The 27024-nt window shown below is 40.9% G+C and overlaps 2 protein-coding genes across 2 annotated transcripts; one reads left to right on the top strand and one right to left on the bottom strand.

Moving 5' to 3' along the window:
- Positions 1–2598: 2598 nt before the first annotated feature.
- Positions 2599–5383, bottom strand: LOC106600115 (ferritin, middle subunit-like). Its single transcript, XM_045714924.1, has 4 exons — positions 5077–5383; positions 4652–4798; positions 3204–3329; positions 2599–2964 (listed from the first exon to the last, which is right to left on the bottom strand). Exons 1-4 carry the CDS (start codon positions 5176–5178, stop codon positions 2809–2811), a joined length of 531 nt encoding a protein of 176 aa, XP_045570880.1. The 5' UTR covers positions 5179–5383; the 3' UTR covers positions 2599–2808.
- A 19279-nt stretch (positions 5384–24662) lies between these two features.
- Positions 24663–26432, top strand: LOC106600765 (ferritin, middle subunit-like). The gene is given in 3 exon segments (XM_045714926.1): positions 24663–25013; positions 25377–25583; positions 26061–26432. Coding segments are annotated over 3 exon segments (483 nt in total). The 5' UTR covers positions 24663–24893; the 3' UTR covers positions 26217–26432.
- The last annotated feature ends 592 nt before the right edge of the window (positions 26433–27024 follow it).

Genomic DNA, 27024 nt, shown 5'->3' with positions numbered 1-27024 from the left:
ACAACAAATGTTGGTTTGGTTCCAAATAATCCATAGTTATATCCAAATAGCGGCGTTTTGTTCGTGCGTTCAAGACACTATCCGAAGGGTAACGAAGGGTGACGACCGCGCATATCGTGACAAAAAATTCAAAATATTCCATTACCGTACTTCGAAGCATGTCAAACGCTGTTTAAAATCAATTTTTATGCGATTTTTCTCGTAAAATAGCGATAATATTCCAACCGGGAGTCGTTGTTTTCATTCAAAGACTCAAAATGTAAAATGGACTCTTCACGTGCACGCGACCACCCGTCTCATTGTTCTCAGATCGACCACTATCCAAATGCGCTACTGTTTTTCAGCCATGGACTGCAAAGTCATCATTCAACGTTCTGGCGCCTTCTGAGAGCCTATGGGAGCGTTAGAAAGTGTCACGTTACAGCAGAGATCCTCAGTTTTCAATAAAGACATTATAGAAGGCCAAGAAATGGTCAGAGAGGGCACTTCCTGTTTGGAATCTTCTCAGTTTTTGGCCTGCCATATGAGTTCTGTTATACTCACAGACACCATTCAAACAGTTTTAGAAACTTTAGGGTGTTTTCTATCCAAATCAAACAATTATATGCATATTCTAGTTTCTGGGCAGGAGTAATAAACAGATTAAATCGGGTACGTTTTTTTATCCGGCCGTGAAAATACTGCCCCCTATCCATAACAGGTTAAGAGCTGCAGTCAGTTCCAGAATGAGTGGCAAGAAATAAGTTAGTCCTAAATACATGAATTTCAAAAACTAAAGGCATTGTATTTGGGACCTAAAATTAAAACACTAAACCTCAACTAAATCTTGTTCTGAATAATCTGGAAATGTAACAAGTTGAGACTAAACTTATTGGAGTTGCCCTGGATTGTTAACGGTCATGGTCAAAACATATTGATTCAACAGTAACTAAGATGGGTAGAGGTCTGTCCATAATAAAGCACTGCTCTGCCTTTCTAACACAATCAACAAGGTAGGTCCTACAGGCCTTAGTTTTGTCGCACCTGGACTACTGTCCAGTCGTGTGGTCAGGTGCCACAAAGAGGGACTTAGGAAAATTACAATTGGCCCAGAACTGGACAGCACGGCTCACCCTTAAATGTACACAGAGCTAACAATATGCATGTCAATCTCTCATGGCTCAAAGTAGAGATTTACTTAATCACTACTTGTATTTGTGAGAAGTATTGACATGCTGAATGCCCCGAGCTGTCAGTTTAAACTACTAGCACACAACTCAGACACCAATGCATACCCCACAAGACATGCCACCAGGTCTCTTCATAGTCCCCAAATCCAGAACAGACTATGGGAGGTGCACAGTACTACATAGAGCCATGACATGGCTACTATTCCACATCAAGTAACTCATTCAAGCAGTAAAATCATATTTTAAGAAATAGATAAAAATACACCTTATGGGACAGCAGGGACTGTGAAGAGACACATAGGCACAGAAACGATAACATATGCACCAGACACACACACATGTTGTAGATATGTGGTAGTAGAATAGTGGCCTGAGGGCAAACCCTTAATGTGTTAAATCTGTTTAGTAATGTAATGTTAGTTTTATTGTATAGAACTGCCTTTATTTTGCTGGACCCCATGAAGAGTAACTGCTGCCTTGACAGCAGCTAATAGGGATCCATAAATGTTGGTCAATTAAGGAATATGTAATTTAGTCAGCTGCCATCTAGTGGCCTTTTTGGGTACTTCAGATCTCAAATCTCTGGCCCTCTGTGTGGCCTTAGCACGTCATTCTATTTTAAAGTATATTTTACAAAGCCACACAACATTACCCTAAATATAAACCAACTTACATACCATTACCTTTATTTAATAAAAATGTAAATGTTACCATGTCAAGTTACTTTCCCCTTCAATCATCTGGTCTATCAACCAGAAACCCATGCACTATGGACACATGAAAAATAGCAATATTTTCAGTTAAAGTATGAGTTAAAGTTGGCTTGCCTGTTCATGACAGAAGACTTTATTAATTTTGGGTAATTACCAGTAGCTTTGCAACCATATGACAGCTCCAATAAGCCCCTTCTGGTGAACTAAAGGCTTGTAGAATCACTACTATTTAGAGAATTCAGTTCATAGTATGCTGTAGGGAACACTACTGGGTATTACCAACTGAAATAAAATGATTAAAGTTTTAATATTGTGTCAGTAAGAGCCAAACTTCCCATCAGAGAAATACGCCATATGGATTTACCAAGCAGGACGCAAGGGTTTGATTTACCTCTAGGCCGTCTAATGACGACCTTTTGAGATACACAGAGTAAAGGTCCACATTGACTGTAGTTAACTCTACCCCTAAAAGTGAAATGGGTAACAGTTGGGCCCTTATTTGACATGATGTCTTTAACATATCTTGTAATAGTGACCTCTGTGGTCAAAGGTAATGTCCTCTAAACCTCATGTTAAACTTCTCCTATTGTTATGACCCTCGGTCACTAGTAGGTCCAAAATTGTCAGTATTTATCACTAGGAAATTGAGATGCTCAGTAAGACGGAGCAAAGAACCGGAATAGACTGTTACAACATCCATTACTACAGGTCAACACTTAATTTCAGTGATTTTTAATTGTTTTACAAGATGCCTTGCCTCCAAAATACAAGTGTTGTCAACAAAAACACCTCAATGTTACAGCTGTGTTGCACTGCACCAGTTTAACACTCCACCCTCCCTATAAATGCAAAGCCAGTAGGATCTATCAGAGAAGCCAGGAGTCCTGGTTTGAGGCTGGATGCTGTAGCCTGGGGATGGAAGTGGTTTAGCTCTGGCCTCCCAGGGTGTGCTTGTCAAACAGGTACTCTGCCATCTTGTTTTTGACAGCATCCATCTTGGTGAGGTTGGTGATGTGGTCACCCAGCTTCTTAATGGCCTCCACCTGCTCATTCAGGTAATGGGTCTCCAGGAAGTCACACAGCTAAAGAGGGAAAACACAGGTCAGACAAGAGAATAACTACAGACTATTGTAGATACAGTAACACAAGAGCCTGGTGGTAATGACATAAGGGCAGATAATGAGGTGTTTGCAGCTGTAACTCCTGCATGAGCTGCATTGTGTGTTAGTTATCAGAGCTACAACAACCTGATCATCTCCTGGGACAGTACCTGTATTCTATGTGATAAATACATGGTATGTGCAGTTCCAATATAACTTACATGGGGGTCAACCTTGTCCAAGCCAATCTTGTGCAGGTCCAGCAGGGCCTGGTTCACATTCTTCTCCAGCTGCAGAGCACACTGCATGGCCTCCAGCCCATTGCCCCACTCATCACGTTCTGGCTTCTACACAGGACAGAGTGAACACAGGAGGGTTAGGGACTACTAACAGATGTTTAGACAATTAAAAGTCAATTAAATGAGTATATCTGACAAACTGGAACCAACGCAGAAAGACCAAGATGGAGTCATTTTAACAGTGACAATGAACAACCACATAAGCTAGAGTTTATGAAGCACATATCATGGGTCCGGTGTGGCTCAGTGGATAGAGCAAGGCGCTTGCAACCACAAAGGTTTCCAGAACCCAAGCTCAGAACACAACTCGATCATTCTCACGGATGGGCTATTGCAGCAGACGACCACACCGGGTTACACTCCTTTCAGCTAAAAACAAGTGACTCCAGTGGGCAATTGAGTGGAAAAATATTGCCTGGAACAGCGAGTTCAGTTTACTGCACAGTCCCAAGACCTCAAACCAATAGAGCATCTTTGGAACGGGCAGTTCACAGCATGACTACGTCGCCGTAAAATCTGCAGCAACTGCCTGATTTCAGCGTGTGAACATGGACCAACATCCCTGTGGATTGTTTCAGACACCTTCTGAACATCCCCCCAAAAATTCAGGCTGTTCTGGAGGCAAACAGGGGTCTGAGTAGATGTGTATAAACCACTTATTTCACACTCACTAGGCCATACCCCCAGACACTACATAAGCCTACATGCATATTGACACCAGTCACATATCCTGATTGCCTAGTCACTCTTCACCCTTACCTCCATACTGTATTCCTTCAACAACCTTGTACCCCTGCACATGGTCTCAGTACTTGTATAAAGCCTTGCTGTTCTTTGTGTTACCATTTCCTTTAGCAAATATTTACATTTAACTCTGCATTGTTGGGAATGGGCTCATAAGTACACGTCACTGTAAAGTCTACACCTGTTGTAGTCGGTGCACGTGACCAATAGTGAGCATGTATTATATTAACATTGGGAGAGTTTGGATAGAGTGGATGGAGTTACACCCCTCATGCAGGCAGTGTGTTCAGGCCTAATCAGTCAGGACATTTTCTCCTCTGGCCACCTTGCCCTAATACCAGGGCAGCCACATAGGGCGTGCCTTACAATGAACTGTATTAACATGAATGACTACTCATCCAAAACTTGAAGTTCACAGTATTAAAGAAAAGGCTCTAGATTGACTATAAAGGGTCCTTTAGACTTCTTGCCATAGAGTCTAGATCAACCACTTGTTTCCAGATAGAACCTTTTCAACTGAGACAAGAACCATTGCTACCAGAGAAGCCTCCTCTATGAAGAAATGTACGATCTTTTTGTTGCGCAGTATACAATGTAAATGTGGTTTTAGCTGCTCAGGGGCTCACCTTGATGTCCTGGAGTAAAATGCGTCCACCTCTCTTGTTCTGGAAGGAGAGTAGCTTGTCGGCGTGCTCCCGCTCCTCCTCGCTGTTCTCCTTGAAGAAATGCGCGAAGCCAGGCAGAGCTACATCGTCACGGGAGAAATAGAAAGCCTGGGTGGACAGACAAGTGTTTAGAAACATGTCAAACATGACTCATTCTATCATTGAGGGATCTGTGCATGATTGACACAGCAATATGATCCAGAAACTCAGCCTACTTAGTAACCTGCCAAGAAGATAAATATATCCTTGGACAGAGCCAATCAGCTTCATTTGAATGATAGATCTACCCCAATGATGTTAATTGCCTAGGTGTACAGAAAAATATTTAGGCCCAGGCATAATAATACACAGGTAGATCAACAAAACGGTCATCTTGGTAGACTTACCATTGAAGTGTAGGTGTAGGAGGCAAACATCTCCATGTTGATCATCCGGTTGATGGCAGCTTCGCAATCGTGGTGATAGTTCTGGCGGATCTGAGACTCCATCTTGGCAGATTTTCTTTTATATCAAAATGAAATGTACAAAAATAAATTTCCGTCGACTATTTTGCTATTACAGTTCAAGTAAGTGTTACGTTATCAATCCGGAATGTTCTATAATGCGGGACGAAGGCAGAGGAGTTCCGTTCAATCACTGTTGAAGCAAGAACTTCTTCATGCGTCTTCTCAGACTTGTGAAGTGGAAGGAGCCTTGTTCCCTCTATTTATTGTTCCGAACGGAACGCGTCAATGAAATCCACCCTCACAGAGCGTAGCCAATCACCTTTAGAATTTCAACAGGAACTAGGCGGATCATTTGACGACGAGCCCACTCATACACCTCATGACCTAAAGCTAAGATTATTATATTAACAAGAGAGACGAGTGACAACTCTAACAATGGAAATACAGGTGTTCAGCGATTGAAGACAGGCAAGATTCTAACCAATGAGAGGGCAGGTATGCGTGTAAACAACACGCAGAACTAAACGTCGTTTTTCTCAAAGTTGCCGGAATGCCACGTGCATCAACATATAATATGTCGGCGTTTGTAAAAGGTTTTGTAAAATCTTAAACATTACGAAACTTCTATTCGATCAAAATCCTTAAGTAATTTGACACTCTGTTATATACCTCCACACATAAATGGTCTTATCTCACGCGGACAGATTTTGGGCGGAGTAAATACTCTCGCCTTGACCTCTTCATCTCTGTCTTTTATTTTTTTATTTTTTTTACTTTGTTTATTAGAAAGTAACATTTTATTGGAAACAACTAAAGCAGTGGTATCAGCCAAAAGCAATGCTACAGTGCAGGTCTAACTACAGCGCTTATTGTTGAAAAAGGTGTGTGTGTTATATCCTTAGAACAAAATAGGAAGAATTTGAACACTCATTCTAATATTGGGCTAATTGAGAAATAGTCTATGTCTACATTTGATTTAGGATATAAAAGGAATCGAACGTTGAGACGCAGTTCTGTAAACTTCTGTTTCATTCTCTAAGAGCACATGTTTCAATAGCACATTTAGCTTAATTATGTACCTTTTCCAGAATGCAGTCAAAAGAAAAACTGTAGGGTTTATCACACTTTTTTCATATCAATTCAATTTTCAGTATGAGGTATGGGAATACAGTAGTGGACAGAGAAAGAAAGGCTGGCTTTTGTAGAAATGGTATTTCATGATACACCTTTCGGTTTCAAATGACATATTGTAGTTGACAAATGGTATATCAAAGTTGATTACATTATCCTAGAAATAACTACACAAAATCAGTAGCTACATAAATCTAACAATACATGGGTTATTAAGCTAAAACTGTGAAGTGGATTTTTTTTTACAGCTAATGAAAATCAAAGACTACAGTAATAAAGTAACCTTCCTAAGAACTTCAGTTCACATGACCTGATCTTCCACAACTGTTGACAGGGTGATTTCAGGTTGCTGGGTTATTGTTCAGTACATCCATGTAGTTGCAACATCACTGGTATTCATAAGAACTAGAGCTGTGTTCGAATACTCATACTAACTGCACTACCCATACTATTTGTGATGTAAGTGGAGTATGTAGTATGGTTATTGGTCATAGTATGGATATAGTTAGTATGCCAGAAGTTCCCGGATGTCGTAATAAATTAGCCAAAATTGACATTATTTCCGTGCTTTCATGGCCCATAATGCATTCTTCAGAAAACGGGCGTGGCCTCCCAATGGTTTCAGATTTTAAGAAAATGGCGGAAAATATGCAGCCGAAGTCCGACGAGAGTGGATACAATTTCATTGCTTTAACTAGCTATGACAAATGTTAAGAAAATGTTCAGCGATGTAATTAATTTTCAAATAAGTTACGTTACAATCCTTTAACAACGCTATACTTATGAACCGCATAGCATATCGTTACAGTAGTATGTACCGTTATGTTAGCTGGCTACCTAACATACATTTAGTTGGCTATTAAGAGATCAGGCTTAGCTAAGTGGCATAGTCATGGTTCGTTCTCAATGGACATAGTTAATTTGCTCTGGCTATCTACTCCGATATCAGAGCACTCTCATCTGAGTGTGCCAAAGCGCAGATTAATTGATGAATTTACAAACGTAACACCCATTGAATATAACCGGTGTCAGTAAATGTCTGCAAAAAAAGAGTAATTAAATTGTTGCCAGCACCACAGTTACAGTCACCAATGCTCTGGATAACATGAAAGCAGCCTAACCAGCTCTGCTAGGGTGAGTAAAATGGTCAGAGTGAAGTGTTCTCTCATTTGTGTCTGGAAGTAGCTAGCAAGCTAGACAAAGTTAGCCAGTTAGTTTGGGTGCTTGACTGCCGTTGTGAAGTCAGAACGCTTGGATGAACCCTACTCCTCGGCCAGAGCGTCCAGTGTGGGCTCTGAATGCTCAGAGAGCAAAACACTTTGAATTTATGAACGGACAATCTGACAACGATCTGAATTTACAAATGCCCAGAGCGTACTCTGGCACTCCAGATTGAATTTACAAACACATCCGAAATGGTATGATGTCTAGCTAGTAATTTGTTATGCTAACAAGCTAGCAAGAGGTTGCATATCAACAGCATCAGCTTCCGGTAGACAGTCGAAGTGCTAGAAAGCTCAACTAAAAGTTTACAGTTCTTTTACAGTATACTCAAATGTAACCTTTATATAAACTAGGCAAGTCAGTTAAGAACAAATTCTTATTTTCAATGACGGCCTACTCCAGTCAAACACGGACGACGCTGGAGAACAGGACCTGTTTGAGAACAGGACCCCCTTTTTCCTTAAATGTAAGCCAAAACAGGCTCTATCTATCAGGTTGTCATAGCTACTATCTAGGTTTATTGTTTCTTGAAAAATGATGAGACTGCTTCAAATGGGGGTAAGGGTCTTCTTCAACATAGATAATCCTTGAAGTATGTGCCCTGCTCTGTGTTACTTTGATCAACTGTTTTAGACTGAACCTCACTTTATAGCGTAATGTTTTCATTATGAGAGCAAACAAAGAATAGGAGACAATGAGTCAAGCCTCTTCAGACTGTTGGGAGTGACATTAGACTTATGCTTAAACCGGTGTTACAAAAAGGGCTGTGACATACTTGGCATTCCTTTTTTTGTGCGAAAAGGGACATCACTTTTTGACTAAATTATGTGGCATGCTTAAAGGATAAGTTTGGGTGAGCATATAAGGCGAACGTCTAGCATCCCAAAAATTGCTTGTAACTCATCACAGACAACATCAGCTTTTTTGCTAATTAGCAACTTTGCAACTATTTACTACTTTTTAGATACTTTGCAACTACTTAGCATGTTAGCTAACCCTTCCCATAACCCTAACCGCAACCCTGTAACCTAACTCCAAACCTTAACCTTAGACGTAACCTTAACCCTTAACTTCTATGGGCTAGGTGGGACGCTAGTGAAATATCAGGGCGGAAAATTCAAAAACAACAAAATGTCATAATTCAACTTTCTCAAACATACAACTATTTTACACCATTTTAAAGATAAACTTCTCGTTGGTCTAACCACATTGTCCGATTTCAAAAAGGCTTTACAGCGAAAGCAAAACATTAGATTATGTAAGGAGAGTACATAGACAAAAATAATCACACAGCCATTTTCCAAGCAAGGACATGTGTCAATAAAACCCATAACACAGCTAAATGGAGCACTAACCTTTGACGATCTTCATCAGATGACACTCCTAGGACATTATGTTACACAATACATGTATGTTTTGTTCGATAAAGTTCATATTTATATCCAAAAACAGCATTTTACATTGACGCGTAATGTTAGGAAAATGTATTCCCACCAAAACGTCCGGTGAATGTGCACATCAATTTACAAAAATACTCATCATAAACATTGACAAAATATATAACAATTATTTAAAGAATTATAGATTGACTACCCATGTATGCAACCGCTGTGTCAGATTTAAAAAAGCTTTACGGAGAAAGCACATTTGTCAATATTCTGAGTACATAGCTCAGCCATCACGGTGAGCTATTCAGACACCCGCCAAGTTCGGGGCAACCTAAACTCAGAATTAGTATTAGAAATATTCTCTTACTTTTGCTGATCTTTGTCAGAATGCACTCCCAGGACTGCTACTTCCACAAGAAATGTTGTTTTTGTTCGAAATAATCCATATTTATGTACAAATACCTCCGTTTTGTTCGTGCGTACAGATCACTTATCCAAAGGCATAACGCGCGAGCGCGGAACGAGAGACGAAAAGTCAAAATGTTCCATTACCGTACTTAGAAGCATGTCAAACGCTGTTTAAAATCAATCTTTAAGGTATTTTTTACGTAAAATTGCGATAATATTCCAACCGGACAATAGCATATTCATTCAAGAAGAAAATGAAGGAACGGCGTGCTCGCGTGACTGCGCATATCCAATCCCTTTGTTGCCAGGCAGACCACTCAGTAACTGAGCTCCTATTATCTGCCCAGTGACAGGAGAATGCTCAAATCACTTTCTGAAGGCTTTAGACAGCCAATGGAAGCCTTAGGAAGTGCAACGTCACCCCACAGACACTGTAGCTTCGATAGAGAATCAAAAGAAGAACTACAATTCTCAGACTTTTCACTTCCTGCTTGGATTTTTTTCAGGTTTTTGCCTGCCATATGAGTTCTGTTATAATCACAGACACCATTCAAAGAGTTTTAGGAACTTCAGAATGTTTTCTATCCAAACCTACTAATAATATGCATATTCTAGTTTCTGGGCCAGAGTAGTAATCTGTTTAAATTGGGTACGTTTTTCATCCGGACGTGAAAATACTGCCCCATAGCCCAGACAGGTTAACCCCTAGCCTAACTAACTTTAGCCACCTAGCTAACGTTTGCACCTAGCCACCGAGCTAAAGTTGGCCACAACAAATTGGAATTCGTAACATATCATATGTTTAGCAAATCGTAACATATTGTACAAATTGCAATTCGTAACATATTGTACAAATTGCAATTCGTAACATATTGTACAAATTACAATTCGTAAAATATAATACGAAATTGATGATGGACATCCACAAATTAATACATACCATACAAAACATATCATACTAATTGGAGTATCCCAAATTTACTTTTACTATGTTACGTCTACCCCTGAGTCCAGGTTGTGACCTTATTTTTGCAGAAGGGCAAACATAGCATTAAAATTAAAATTGGCAAAGAATTGTCTTAATTTTTTTATGGAATTCTTTTCTGTAATGTTCAACCCCGATAACCTGTGTTAAGTCACAACCGGGTCCATCATGTGACCACAAAGTTATAAACAGTAATACTGTAAATGGTTAACCGTTACATAACTCTTTCTATTGAAGTTCTGGAGGGTGACACAGTGTTTTTAGTCTGTACTCTTTGCCCCTCCCACTATTATAACCAGGGACGCAACTTTGGTTTTAGATGTGGGGGACACACATATATATATATATATATATATATATATATTATTATTATTTTTTTTTGGGGGGGGTCGAATAAACACTGCAAACATCCTACCCGACTGCTCGGAGGGATCCGCATGGTCCTAAAGCACACCTTTGCCTTGTTCTGTAACACATTCCAATGATAAAATGTGTCCCCCCTGTCCCCAGTGAAATTTGTTCCCCTGATTTTTCCTGTCATAACCTCCTGTTGGTTCTTCTACAGTATGGAATGACTTAGGATCTGCCCTGGCTGTATTTCTGCCTTGTCGTTGTGACTCAGCATTCTGGAGTCTCAAGCAGAGACGGAAGAGGAAGCGAGACAGCCCACTCCTTCATTTTTTCAACCAAAGAAAGTCAATTAACTAAGCAGACCACTATCGTATTGTTGTCGGCTTAAGGAGCCACCCCCTTAAGCAGACAGTGGTCAACGGCCTGAGTGAACTATCTTCATTTATCCACCATCGTTGGTCTCGAGGTAGTTCTGTTCTTTTTATCACAGTGACAATGGTGGAAGGAGGCGCAGTTTTGTGACTGCAGAAACAGACATGAGGGGTGATGAAAGGGCGAAGACCAGCTGATACCAGATTAGAAGAAAAGGAAAAAGGGAAGAAGGAGAGTATAGCAGGAACATATACTATACTATGCAACTTACATATACTGTGTAACTTACTAAAGCATTTTAAAACAAATAGCTGTGAATGGTTGTTTCTGGTGAATTTAAGGGAAAATACAACAACTTTCCTGAAAATGTTGTCAATTTAGTCAATCAGAACTCAAATACCAACATTTTTCTGTATTACTTTAAACTGTTGGTCTAACTATAACAGTTCAGAAAGTCACCACCAATGTCAAAATCCCATTATTCTATTTATGAACCCTTCACCATGTTTGGGTAGTACATGGTCTTTAAATTACTAATTTCTTTATATATATTAGTATTTTCTCTTTCTTTATTGAGATATAAAGTTATGAATGAGAGGGGGTGACAGAAAGGTAGAGGAATACAGATATGAAGGCGTAGGCAGGGTTTGAATCCATGCTGCAAAGGGCCATGTGCAGCATTACCACTAGATCAGACTATGGCACCAAATTAATGTCTAATACTCAATTAACTTAAAAGGAGTCGATGCACTCAAAGTCAAGAAACTGCTGACATGATTACACAATTTAATCGCAGTATCAATTCATTAAAAAGTATACATACATACAACATACATACATACATACATACATACATACATACATACATACATACATTGGTTGTAAAGGAAATCATGTTCAGTCCTAATAAGCTGAAGATTCTATCATGAATAAAATTAAACAAGTATTGTGTTAGTCTACCTGAAAACAGAGGCTGATTACTTTGTTGTAGTGAAAGTGAACTGGGATAGAAATACATTATCAATCCAATTAAAGTGAGTGTCGCAATGCCAACTTTGGACCAACTACCTTATGTGTAAAGGCTTGGATAGGCCTATGGCTCAGAATATGGAATAGAATGTGAATGGTGGGCTACTCTGTCAAGTATTAATTCAAATATGCAGTAGCCTATAGTTTGTGGGCAGAAGCCAAAAAACGTGAAGTTGATCGATCCCCATCGAGGGAGGAGCAGATTTTTTGTATATGACAGTAAAACATTATTTTAATAACTATAAGATTTGTTGGCACTTTCAATTTTTGCACATTTTCTCATAAAAAGTATAGTTTAACACTGCTTCTATCTAGGATGTAAACACAGCCTCAAGTGAGGTCTGAAAACTCAAACTGCTTGCTGTATGTGTTTGATGAACTCCCAAAGACTGAAATAAGATAAACATCTGTTTTTGAGTGCACTTTGAAAAATGCAGCATGCAATACAAATTGTTCCATTAAGAGGTAACTCTGTTCACCATTTAGCCATTTTTTTTTTAAAGCTAGCCAATGTTAATTTGACTAGCCTAGCCTGCTACTGGAAATGTAAAATTGCCTGCTCATCATGCTAGTGTTTTATTAGCTATCTGTCAGTGACATTTTTTGTTGTTGTCATGTTTTGGTCTTATTATATGTCTCTTTTCAATTAACTAGCTGCAGGCTTAAAGAAACATTAAATCATATACTTTTATTAGAAAGCCAAATAAAAGCATATAGATAGAAAGATGTGTGTGTCATGTATGCTAGAATGGAGGTTTAAAAACTAAGCTGCATATGCAAATTAGCCAACACAGCATATCCTACACATATACTGTAGAATACCTTGCAATACAATGTTCTCTAAAAAAACAACTGGGGAAAATGTATAAAATTTGGTCTGAAATAAGAGAACCAGAGTTTGATTTCTAAACCAGAGAACAACATAATTCTATTCATTGCATGTTACAATAGTAAAACAATCTCTTTGTCACCTCGTCACACTGATTCTATATTGAATTTAATCTTCGAGATGGTCTAGAGTGCATGTTTATCTGTGGTTGGTGCTCTTCAACTCTAAAATGCACTATACCCCTCAAACTCAACTCTGGACCTAGAAGCCAGTCCACTGCTTTTTAAAATTGTTCCCCTCTAATCAGGGACTGATTTATACCTGGGACAACAGGTGTGAATTTTTTTTAAATATATTTTTTTAATTTCACCTTTATTTAACCAGGTTGGCTAGTTGAGAACAAGTTCTCATTAACCACTGCGACCTGGCCAACATAAAGCAAAGCAGTGCGACACAAACAACAACACAGAGTTACACATGGAATAAACAAACATACAGTAAATAACACAATACAAAAAAGTCTATACACAGTGTGTGCAAATGAAGTAGGAAAAGGGAGGTAAGGCAATAAATAGGCCATGGTGGCGAAATAATTACAATTTAGCAATTAAACACTGGAGTGATAGATGTGCAGAAGATGAATGTGCAAGTAGATATACTGGGGTGTAAAGGAAAAAAAGAACAGTATGGGGATGAGGTAGTTGGATGAGCTATTTACAGATGGGCTATGTACATGTGCAGTGATCTGTGAGCTGCTCTGACAACTGGTGCTTAACGTTAGTGAGGGAGATATGAGTCTCCAGCTTCAGTGATTTTTGCAATTCGTTCCAGTCATTGGCAGCAGAGAACTGGAAGGAAAGGCAGCCAAAGGAGGAATTGGCTTTGTGTGTGACCAGTGAAATATGCCTGCTGGAGAGCGTGCTATGGGTGGGTGCTGCTATGGTGACCAGTGAGCTGAGATAAGGTGGGGCTTTACCTAGCAAAGACTTATAGATGACCTGGAGCCAGTGGGTTTGGTGACGAATATGAAGTGAGGGACAGCCAACGAGAGCATACAGGTCGCAGTGGTGGGTAGTATATGGGGCTTTGGTGACAAAACAGATGGCACTGTGATGGACTGCATCCAATTTGCTGAGTAGAGTGTTGGAGGTTATTTTGTAAATGACATCGCCGAAGTCAAGGATCGGCAGGATAGTCAGTTTTACGAGGGTATGTTTGGCAGCATGAGTGAAGGATGCTTTGTTGTGAAATTGGAAGCCGATTCTAGATTTAATTTTGGATTGGAGATGCTTAATGTGAGTCTGGAAGGAGAGTTTACAGTCTAACCAGACACCAAGGTATTTGTAGTTGTCGACATATTCTAAGTCAGATCCGTCCAGAGTAGTGATGTTGGACGGGCGGGCAGGTGCGGGCAGTGATCGGTTGAAGAGCATGCATTTAGTTTTACTTGCATTTAAGAGCAGTTGGAGGCCACGGAAGGAGAGTTGCATGGCATTGAAGCTCGTCTAGAGGTTAGTTAATAACACAGTGTCCAAAGAAGGGCAAGAAGTATACAGAATGGCGTCGTCTGCTTAAAGGTCGATCAGAGAATCACCAGCAGCAAGAGCGACATCACTGATGTATACAGAGAAAAGAGTCGGGCCGAGAATTGAACCCTGTGGCACCCCCATAGAGACTGGCAGAGGTCCGGACAACAGGTCCTCCGATTTGACAAACTGAACTCTGTCTGAGAAGTAGTTGGTGAACCAGGCGAGGCAATCATTTGAGAAATCAAGGCTGTTGAGTCTGCCGATAAGAATGTGGTGATTGACAGAGTCGAAAGCCTTGGCCAGGTCGATGAATACAGCTGCACAGTATTGTCTTTTATCGATAGCGGTTATGATATCGTTTAGGACCTTGAGCATGGCTGAGGTGCACCCATGACCAGCTCAGAAACGAGATTGCATAGCGGAGAAAGTACGGTGGGATTCGAATTAGTCGGTGATCTGTTTGTTAACTTGGTTTTCGAAGACCTTAGAAAGGCAGGGTAGGATAGATTTTGGTCTGTAGCAGTTTGGGTCTAGAGTGTCTCCCCCTTTGAAGTGGGGGATGACCGCGGCAGCTTTCCAATCTTTGAGGATCTCAGACGATTCAAAAGAGAGGTTGAATAGGCTAGTAGTAGGGGTTGCAACAATTTCGGCGGACAATTTTAGAAAGAGAGGGTCCAGATTGTCTAGCCCTGCTGATATGTAGGGGTCCAGATTTTGCAGCTCTTTCAGAACACCAGCTATCGGGATTTGGGTGAAGGAGAAATGGGGGAGGCTTGGGCAAGTTGCTGTGGGGGGTGCAGGGCTGTTGATCAGGGTAGGGGTGGCCAGGTGGAAAGCATGGCCAGCCGTAAAAAAATGCTTATTGAAATTCTCAATTATTGGGGATTTATTGGTGGTGACAGTGTCTCCTAGCCTCAGTGCAGTGGGCAGCTGGGAGGAGGTGCTCTTATTCTCCATGGACTTTACTGTGTCCCAGAACTTTTTGGAGTTTGTGCTGCAGGATGCAAATTTCTGTTTGAATAAGCTAGCCTTTGCTTTCCTAACTGCCTGTGTATATTGGCTCCTAACTTCCCTGAAAAGTGCGTATCGCGTGGGCTTTTCAATGCTTATGCCGTACGCCACAGGATGTTTTTGTGCTGGTCAAGGGCAGTCAGGTCTGGAGTGAACCACGGGCTGTATCTGTTCCTGGTTCAACATTTTTTGAATGGGGCATGCTTATTTAAGATTGTGAGGAAAGCACTTTTAAAGAATAACCAGGCATCTTCTACTGACAGAATGAGGTCAATATCCTTCCAGGATACCCCGGTCAGGTCGATTAGAAAGGCATGCTCATTGAAGTGTTTTAAGGAGCGTTTGACAGTGATGAGGGGTGGTCGTTTGACCGCAGACCCATTACGGACACAAGCAATGAAGCAGTGATCACTGACATCCTGGTTGAAGACAGCAGAGGTGTATTTGGAGGGCAGATTGGTTAGGATGATATCTATGAGGGTGCCTGTGTTTACGGATTTGGGGTTGTACCTGGTAGGTTCATTGATCATTTGTGTGAGATTGAGGGCATCAAGCTTAGATTGTAGGATGGCCGGGGTGTTAAGCATGTTCCAGTTTAGGTCACCTAACAGCGCAAGCTCTGAAGATAGATGCGGGGCAATCAATTCACATATGGTGTCCAGGGCACAGCTGAGGGCAGAAGGTGGTCTATAGCAAGTGGCAATGGTGAGAGACTTGTTTCTGGAAAGGTGGATTTTTAAAAGGAGAAGCTCAAATGGTTTGGGCACAGACCTGGATAGTATGACAGAACTCTGCAGGCTATTTCTGCTGTAGATTACAACTCCGCCCCCTTTGGCAGTTCTATCTTGTCAGAAAATGTTATTGTTAGGGATTGAAATGTCAGGGTTTTTGGTGGCCGATTCAGACACGGCTAGGACATCTGGGTTGGCAGAGTGTGCTAAAGCAGTGAATAAAACAAACTTACAGAGGAGGCTTCTAATGTTAACAGGCATGAAACCAAGGCTTTTTCGGTTACAGGAGTCAACAAATGAGAGCGCCTGGGGAATGGGAGTGGACCTAGGCACTGCAGGGCCTGGATTAACCTCTACATCACTAGAGGAGCAGAGGAGGAGTAGGATAAGGGTACGGCTAAGGGCTATAAGAACTGGTCGTCTAGTACGTTTGGAACAGAGAGTAAAAGGAGCAGGTTTCTGAGCGCGGTAGAATAGATTCAATGCATAATGTACAGACAAAGGTATGGTAGGATGTGAATACCGTGGAGGTAAACCTAGGCATTGAGTGACGATGAGAGAGGTATTGTCTCTAGAGACATCAATTAAACCAGGTGAGGTCACCTCATGTTTGGGAGGTGGGACAAGAGGGTTAGCTGAGGCATATTGAGCAGGGCTGGAGGCTGTACAGTGAAATAAGACAATGATCACTAACCAAAACAGCAATGGACAAGGCATATTGACATTAGGGAGAGGCATGCATAGCCGAGTGATCGTAGGGTCCAATGAGTAGCTGGACGGGCTGGAGACACGGCGATTCAGACAGCTAGCGGCCCGGGGCTAGCAGGCCAACAGAAGGGCCTTAGAGAGACGTCGCGACGGAAGAAGTCTGTTGTCGTCCGCTCATGCGGTTACGTCGGCAAACCAGTTGTGATTTATCAGCAGGGGTCTGTGTAGTAAAAGGATCCATGCCAATTGTTAAAATAGGTATAGTAGCCTAAGAAATTAACTGATGGACCACTTCAGCTACCAAACCGGTATGCTCTAGACAGCTAACGGGCCGAGATTAGCAGATGGGCATTCAGGGGATGTCGCGATGGAGAAGCCTGTTGAAAAACACCGGGCGGATTACATCGGTAGTCCAGTCGTGATGGATCGGCGGGCCTCCGTATCGGCAATAAAAGGGGTCCAGGCCAATTGGCAAAATAGGTATTGTAGCCCAAGGAGTGGCTGATGGACCTCTTCAGCTAGCCGGGAGATGGGTCTAGCATAGGCTAGCTCCAGGCTAATTGGTGCTTGCTTCGGGAGAGGGACGTTAGCCAGGAGAAGCCAATCAGGACAGCAGCTAGCTAGCTGCGATGATCCAGGTGAAGAGGTTCAGAGCTTGCGGTAGGATTCCGGAGATATGGAGAAAAAGGAGTCTGATAAGCTCTGGGTTGAATCATGCTGTGCAGATTGGCAGGAGTTGTCCGGGCTAAAGGTTAGCTGATGACCGCTAGCAGTGGCTAGCTGACTACTAGCTAGTAGCTAGTTAGCTGGCTAGCTTCTGTTGGGGGTTCCGGTTCTAAAGTAAAGAAAATAGTAGATCCATACCACATTGGGAGAGGCGGGTTGCAGGAAAGTATGTTGAAGTTGGGGTTAAGAAAAATATAAAAAAATATATGTGAAGAAAAAAAGATTTAAAAAAATGTATATAAATATATATACACGGGACATGACAAGACGAAGACAAAAGATGCCTGACTGCTACGCCATCTTTGAGAAAACAATAAAAAATTAATTATCAGGTAGAACAGAAAACCAGCAGGCTCCAGGCCTCATTGGGTAAGAGTTGAATACTCTTGCACTAAAATGTATAAGGCAACAAAGAAAAGGCAACAGGCAAATACACAAACACTAGAGAAAACTCAGAAATATATTTTTATTTGCTATCTATCTGCGTTTTCTCTGGTACTTCTAGAACCACCTGCAACTGGACAAGGACATGTATAAGATATCTGGTTTCCAGAATTGGGAATGAAGAGAGTACTGCCAATACCAGGTTAGTTGTAGAATCTACTGCAGTGTTTTGATTAGGCAAACCTGTAATGTCCAGAAATGCTGGATAACAACAATCTTTGGTTATATCATATCTAGTGTAGCTACAATCAATATAATTTTTTGCCATGGGGCAGATACGAAAATGTTGCTGTTTTAGAGCTCAGGGATTCTTAACAGATTGGACAATCAACTTTATTGTACAATTATTTGTCTTAATATTAACAAAATATGAAGTTTATATTTTGACAGACCAAAGTATCAGCTATTAACACCATGTAAAGGAACAACCTCCTATTTGTTCATTAAATGCAACTAAGTGGATTTATGTCAACTCCGTCAGACACCATAAAAGGCGGTACATTTGTACAATTATAGTCAAACAAGTGTTTAAAGGCCTTGATTGTTTAATGCTAACATTTAGATGATTCATAAATGTGTAATACAAATCTCCAAACATATTTTTGTTTTGTTTTATAGCCATATTAAATGCTCCAGGGCTAATTTAGTTAGCAATCTGGCATGGTTTTCTAGATTTTGAACATAAAATAACAATTATGAAGCTAACATTATCCCTTAGGTCTAGCACAGCAAATACATTAATTGTTGAAGCATATGTTGCAGAACATTGATTACAATATTTGTTCAGAATATTAACAACAACAAAAAAATCTATCTTATTAAGGGGGTTAGTTCCTCTGTAGAGATGGGAGAACCTTCCAGAAGGACAACCATCTCTGCATCAGCAATCAGGCCTTTATGGTAGAGTGGCCAGACAGAAGCCACTTCTCAGTAAAAGGCACATGACAGCCCATTTGGAGTTTGCCAAAAGGCACCTAAAGGACTCTTAGTATAAGGGCACAGGGCGAGACCCAGATGCAGACACGGGAGGCAGTTGGTTTGAGTCTCTAATATTTATTAGTATCCAAGGGGCAGGCAAGAGAATGGTCGTGGACAGGCAAAAAGATCATAACAAGGTCAGAGTCCAGGAGGTGCAGAGTGGCAGGCAGGCTCGAGGTCAGGTCAGGCAGGCAGGCAGTTTCAGAGTCAGGGCAGGCAAGGGTCAAAACCGGGAGGACTGGCAAAAGAGAGATCAGAAAAAGCAGGGGCATGGGAAAAACACGCTGATTGACATGACATTACGAATCTTCACAGAGAGACAGGAAACACAGGGAAAATACACCAGGGAAAATAATTGACACCTGGAGGGGGTGGAGAAAATCACAAGAACAGGTGAAACAGATCAGGGCGTGACACTTAGACCATGAGAAATAACATTCTCTGGTCTGACGAAACCAAGACTGAACTCTTTGGCCTGAATGAAGGGTGTCACATCTGGAGGAAACCTGGCACCATCCCTACGGTGAATCATGGTGATGGCAGCATCATACTGTGGGAATGTTTTTCAGCGGCAGGGAACTGGGAGACTAATAAGGATCGAGGGAAAGATGAACAAAGAAAAGTACAGAGAGATCCTTGATGAAAACCTGCTCCAGAGCATTCAGGACCTCAGACTGGGGGCGAAGGTACACCTTCCAACAGGACAACGACCCTAAGCACACAGCCAAGACAATGCAGGAGTGGCTTCGGGAAAAGTCTCTGAATGTCCTTGAGTGGCCCAGCCAGAGCCCGGACATGAACCCGATCGAACATCTCTGGAGAGAACTGAAAATAGCTGTCTAGCGACTCTCTCCATCCAACCTGACAGAGCTGAGAGCTTGAGAGGATCTGCAGAGAAGAATGGGAGAAACACCCCAAATGGACTACTGTCCAATCGTGTGGTCAGGTGCCACAAAGAAGGACTTAGGAAAATTACAATTGGCCCAGAACTGGGCAGCACGGCTCACCCTTAAATGTACACAGAGAGCAAACATTAATATGAATGTCAATCTCTCATGGCTCAGAGTAGAGGAGAGATTGACTTCATCACTACACAACTCAGACACCAATGCATACCCCACAAGACATGCCACCAGGCCTCTTCACAGTCCCCAAGTCCAGAACAGACTATGGGAGGTGCACAGTACTACATAGAGCCATGACATGGCTACTATTCTACATCAAGTAACTCATTCAAGCAGTAAAATCATATTTAAAAAAAATAGATAAAAATACACCTTATGAGACAGCAGGGACTGTGAAGAGACACATAGGCACAGACACAATAACATATGCACTATAGACACACACACATGGATGTTGTGTTGTAGATATGTGGTAGTAGAATAGTGGCCTGAGGGAAAACCCTTAATGTGTTAAATCTGTTTAGTAATGTAAGGTTAGATTTATTGTATAGAACTGCCTTTAATTTGCTGGACTCCATGAAGAGTAACTGCTGCCTTGACAGCAGCTAATAGGGATCATAACAAATACAAATGTTGGTAAAATATGGAATTTACAAATGAATCAGATGCCATCTAGTGGGCTTTTTGGATATGTCAGATTATCACAAATCTCTGGCCCTGTGTGGCCTCATCACATGTAAAATATATTTTCAAACATGACAAAGCTGCTAAACATTATCCTAAATATAAACCATCTTAGTGAATAACATACCCATCTTTTAATAAAATGTACTCTATTATTTTACCATGTCAATACTTCTTGGTTGTAAATGGTGGCAGTTGTGAAATACAATGGCAATTATTTAAAATGCCATTGCTGATTAGACGCTTTTCTCATTAGGCTATTTTCCCCTTTAACCAAATGGTCTACCCAGTAGATACTCATTTACTATATGGACACATTACAAACGTCTAGCAATATCTTTCTCAGTTTTAGAATTAAAGTTCAGCTTGCCTGTTAATTACCAAAATTAAAGTCTTCCCTGTAGCTCAGTAGCCTTCCCTGTAGCTCAGTTGGTAGAGCATGGTGTTTGCAACGCCAGGGTTGTGGGTTCGATTCCCACGGGGGGCCAGCACAGGGAAAAAAAATGTATGAAATGTATGCATTCACTACTGTAAGTCGCTCTGGATAAGAGCGTCTGCTAAATGACTAAAATGTAAATGTAAATTACCACCTGAAACAAAGAAAATGAGTGAAGATGTGTCAGTAATAGTGTAACTTTCCATCACTAGGAAATGCGCCATAACAGCTGGCTAACTGATTTACCGAGCAGAACGCAAGGGTTTGATTGCCCTCTAATAAACTTGTGATGCAGAGTCAAAGTCTACATCGACTGTAGTTACCCATTTCACTCTTAAGGACCTAGACAGTTGAGCCCTTAATTGACATGGCACTATTACAAGTTATGGTAAAGGACACCCTCTGTGGTCAGAGGTAATGTCCTTTATAAACCTCATGTTAACAATAGAAGTTGATGACCCTCAGTCACAGAACTGCCTTTCGGTTTCAAATGACATATTGTAGTTGACAAATGGTATATCAAAGTTGATTACATTAGCCTAGAAATAACTACACAGAATCAGTAGCTACATAAATCTAACAATACATAGGTTATTAAGCTAAAACTGTGAAGTGGAAAACTTTTTACAGCTAATGAAAATCAAAGACTACAGTAATAAAGTAACCTTCCTAAGAACTTCAGTTCACATGACCTGATCTTCCACAACTGTTGACAGGGTGCTTTCAGGGTGCTGGGTTATTGTTCAGTATATCCATGTAGTTGCAACATCACTGGTATTCTTAACATTTACATTTACGTCCTTTAGCAGAATCACTGGTATTCATAAGAACTAGAGCTGTGTTCGAATACTCATACTAACTGCACTAACCATACTACCCCCATTTGAAGCAGCTTCATAATTTTTCAACAAACAATGAACCTAGATAGTAGTTATGACAAACTGATAGATAGAGCCTGTTTTGGCTTACATTTTAGGAGAAAGGGGGTCATGTCCTCAAACAATTGGAGTAGAGGCACTACCTTACATACTAGGCCAGGAAAGACCAGGGGCTGTATAAAACAGTGGAGGCTGGGGGGAGGAGCTTATTCAATGTGATCCAGAAGGCTCAACTGATCCTTAATCGGCACTCTTACTCTGAGAGGCTTGATGCATACTGCCCCAGAAGAAGAAGACCTAAGCTGTGTTTGAATACCCATACTAACATACTGTATACTACATACTTAATGAGAACATACTGCAAACTAAATACTATTCGTTCATAGGGCTCCCGAGTGGCGCAGCGGTCTTTGGCACTGCATCTCAGTGCAAACGACGTCACTATAGTACCTGGTTTGAATCCAGGCTGTATCACATCTGGCTGTGATTGACCCCAGTGTCGTCTGGGTTTTTCTGGAGTAGGCCGTCATTGAAAATAAGATTTTGTTCTTAACTGACTTGCCTAGTGAAATAAAGGTTACATTTGAGTATACTGTAAAATAACTGTAAACTTTTAGTTGAGCTTACTAGTGTCTGTCTACCAGAAGCTGATGCTGTTGCTATGCAACGTCTTGCTAGCTTGTTAGCATAACAAATTACTAGCTAGACATCATACGATTTCTGGTGTGTTTGTAAATTCAATCTGGAGTGCCAGAGTATGCTCTGGGCCTTCGTAAATTCAGAGAGTGGTCAGATTGTCCGTTCGTAAATTCAGAGCGTTCGCTCTCGGAGCGTTCAGAGCCCACACTGGCCGCTCTGGTCGAGGAGTAGAGTTGATTCGAGCATTTTGACCTCACAACGGCAGTCAAGCACCCAAGGTAACTGGCTAACTTTGGCTAGCTTGCTAGCTACTTCCAGTGTCCATTGAGAACGCATAATCACTATACCACCTAGCTAATCCTGGTGTATTAATAGCCAACTAACTTTACGTTAGGTAGCTAGCTAACATACCGGTACAAACTGCTGTAATGATATGCTATGCGGTTCGTAAGGATAGCGTAGCTAAATAATTGTCAGCCAACATCAGACATAACGTGTAGCGTAACTTACTTGAAAAGTCATTACATCGCTCAACATTTTCTTAACTTTTGTCATAATTAGTTAAAACAATGAAATGTATCCGCTCTCGTAATAAACAAAGTACATTTTTTTAAATAGATTAAGATGAGGACGAGGCGAGAGCATTTACTCCACCCAAAATCTGTCCGTGTGAGATAAGACTGTTTTTGTGTGGAGGTATATAACAGTGTCAAATTACTTGCGGATTTTGATCGAATAGAAGTTTCGTAATGTTTAAGCTTTAACAAATGTACTAATATATGTGGATGCACGTAGCATTCCGGAAACTTTAAGAAGAACAACGTTTAGTTCTGTGTGTTGTTCACACCTGTGCCTGCCCTCTCATTGGCTAGAATGGTCCCACCTGAATTTGACTGTCTTCAATCGTTGAGCACATGTATTTCCATTGTTAGATGGGTCACTCGGCTCTCTCGTCAATATAATAAATGTCTTGGATTTAGGTCATGTGAATGAGTGGGATCATCATTTATTTTTTATATATATTTTTTTTAAATTAATAATTTTGAACACAACAATACCAAAAATATACAAAGAAAAGTACATAAACCTAACAGACAGGGGTATTAAATATCAAGATTCCTTTTCAATTTGTTAAACACTTTTTATTAAATGTTTTTACTTCACCTTTATTTAACCAGGTAGGCCAGTTGAGAACAAGTAATCATTTACAACTGCGACCTGGCCAAGATAAAGCAAAGCAGTGCGACACAAACAATAGCACAGAGTAGCACATGGAATAAACAAACGTACAGTCAATAACACAATAGAAAAAAATCTATATACAATGTGTGCAAATGAGGTAAGATTAGGGAGGTAGGGCAATACATTGGCCATAGTGGCGAAGTGATTACAATTTAGCAATTAAACACTGGAGTGATGGATGTGCAGAAGATTAATGTGCAAATAGAGATACTGGGGTGGAAAGGAGCAAAAAAATAAGTAACAATATGGGGATGTGGTAGTTGGATGGGCTACTTACAGATGGGCTATGTACAGGTGCAGTGATCTGTGACCTGCTCTGACAGCTGATGTTTAAAGTTAGTGAGGGAGATATGAGTCTCTTTATGGTGCATAATGCTTTTTTGTTTTTACATTTACTGATCATTTCAAAATGATATTTAAATTCTATCGTAAATAATGTGAAGAGGGTTTTGTTCTCTGCCCACTTCATTTTATGGATGAAGAAGCTTCCATGAAAGATAAACTAATGAACAATGAAAGTTAAATCAGGGTCCATATCATTTGGACCAAAATAAAACATAATATCAGAGTCTCTCAGATTAACATTAATAGTCGTCTCTTTTAAGATGAAATCTTCTAACTCACTCCACAATCTTCTGACATAAGAACATAAGTATACAATCTGGAATAATAAAAACATGAAACACAAAAACAAGTCTTTATTTTTCCAAGACTGGTTAGACAACAACATTATTTGGATTAAACAATTATTGAATAATGATGGCCAACTATATGATTATCAAGAAGTCATGAGAACACACAATGTTACACTCACTCCAGAGGAGTGGGATCGTCATCAAATGATCCGCCTAGTTCCTGTTGAAATTCTAAAGGTGATTGGCTACGCTCTGTGAGGGTGGATTTCACTGACGCGTTCCGTTCGGAACAATAAATAGAGGGAACAAGGCTCCTTCCACTTCACAAGTCTGAGAAGACGCATGAAGAAGTTCTTGCTTCAACAGTGATTGAACGGAACTACTCTGCCTTCGTCCCGCACTATAGAACATTCCGGATTGATAACATAACACTTACTTGAACTACAATAGTAAAATAGTCTGAGAAACCCTATTTTTGTACCTTTCATTTCAATATGAAAGCATCTGCCAAGATGGAGTCTCAGATCCGCCAGAACTATCACCACGATTGCGAAGCTGCCATCAACCGGATGATCAACATGGAGATGTTTGCCTCCTACACCTACACTTCAATGGTAAGGAGTCTCCCAATATGACCGTTTTGTTGATATGCCTGGGCCTAAATGGCTTTTCTGTAGGCCTAGACAGTTAATAGTCAAGAAATATAACTCACTGACGTTCATATTTCAGTTTTACTTTGCAATTAAGAGCTTTCAGGTAGATATAACATTCAAATGAAGCCGGGAATCTATCCTACCTTGGACAGAGCGCGTAACAACTCCTTGACGGGTTACTTGTCAGGTTACCAAGTAGACTACGGACTAGACTGATTCATGCCTTTGTCATCAAGTTTAGTTGTAACAACAAGAACAGAATGCCGAGTCACGTTCGGCATGTCATTTTTTTTCTAACAACCACTCTTATGTATATCCACCCAGGCTTTCTATTTCTCCCGTGACGATGTGGCTCTGCCTGGCTTCGCGCATTTCTTCAAGGAGAACAGCGACGAGGAGCGGGAGCACGCCGACAAGCTACTCTCCTTCCAGAACAAGAGAGGTGGGCGCATTTTGCTCCAGGACATCAGGACCCCTGAGCTCGAAAGATTGTGAGCCCTGAAGATTGCCTCTGACAAGGTTGACCCCCATGTAAGTTATATTGGAACTGCACATCACATGTATATATCACATAGAATACAGGTACTGTCCCAGGAGATGATCAGGTTGTAGCTCTGATAACTAATGACACAGGATTGTGACCTGCTTCTTCACACGCACACAATAGTCCACAGATGCACACTATACACACAATGCAGCTAATGCATAAGTTTGCATAAGGGGCGGCAGCTTGCCTAGTGGTTAGAGCTTTGGGCCAGTAACCAAAAGGTTGCTGGATCGAATCCCCGAGCTGACAAGGTAAAAATATGTTCTTCCCCTGAACAAGGCAGTTCAGAACTGTTCCACGTTAGGATGTCATTGTAAATAAGAACTTGTTCTTAACTGACTTGCCTAGTGAAAAATGCTGCAAACACTCTGCACTTATGCCATTACCACCAGGCTCTTGTGTGTTACTGTATCTACAATAGTCTGTTATTCTCTTGTCTGACCTGTGTTTTCCCTCTTTAGCTGTGTGACTTCCTGGAGACCCATTACCTGAACGAGCAGGTGGAGGCCATTAAGAAGCTGGGTGACCACATCACCAACCTCACCAAGATGGATGCTGTCAAAAACAAGATGGCAGAGTACCTGTTTGACAAGCACACCCTGGGAGGCCAGAGCTAAACCACTTCCATCCCCAGGGTACGGCATCCAGCCTCAGACCAGGACTCCTGGCTTCTCTGATAGATCCTACTGGCTTTGTGTTTAGAGGGAGGGGAGAGTGTTAAACTGGTGCAGTGCAACACAGCTGTAACATTGAGTTGTTTTTGTTGACAACACTATTGTATTGGAGGCAAGGCGTCTTGTAAAACAATAAAAAGAAAAAGCATTGACTTGTAATGGATGTTGTAACAGTCTATTCAGGTTCTTTGCTCCGTCTTACTGAGCATCTCAATACCCAGTGATAAATACTGACAGTTGTAGAACTACTAGTGACTGAGGGTCATAACAATAAAAATTTAACATGAGGTTTATAAAGGACATTACCTCTGACCACAGAGGTTGTCCTTTACCATAACTTGTAATGGTGCCATGTCAATTAAGGGCTCAACTGTCAACTCTAGGTCCTTAAGTGTGAAATGGGTAACTACAGTCGATGTAGACTTTGACTCTGCATCACAAGTTTATTAGAGGGCAATCAAACCCTTGCGTTCTGCTTGGTAAATCAGTTAGCCAGCTGTTATGGTGCATTTCTCTAGTGATGGGAAGCTCAACTATTACTGACACCTCCATCTTCACTCATTTTGTTTGTTTCAGGTGGTAATGTCCATAGTTCCCCTACAGCAAACTATGAACTGAATACTCCAAATAGTAATGATTCTACAAGCCTCTAGTTCACCATAAGGGGCTTATTGGAGCTGTCATATGGTTGTAAAGCTACTGGTAAATTACTGAAGACTTTAATTTTGGTAATTAACAGGCAAGCTGAACT

The sequence above is a fragment of the Salmo salar genome, chromosome ssa03 (genome assembly GCF_905237065.1).
Source record: "Salmo salar chromosome ssa03, Ssal_v3.1, whole genome shotgun sequence".
Lineage (NCBI taxonomy): Eukaryota > Metazoa > Chordata > Actinopteri > Salmoniformes > Salmonidae > Salmo > Salmo salar.
This window is presented reverse-complemented; position numbering and strand designations above follow the sequence as displayed.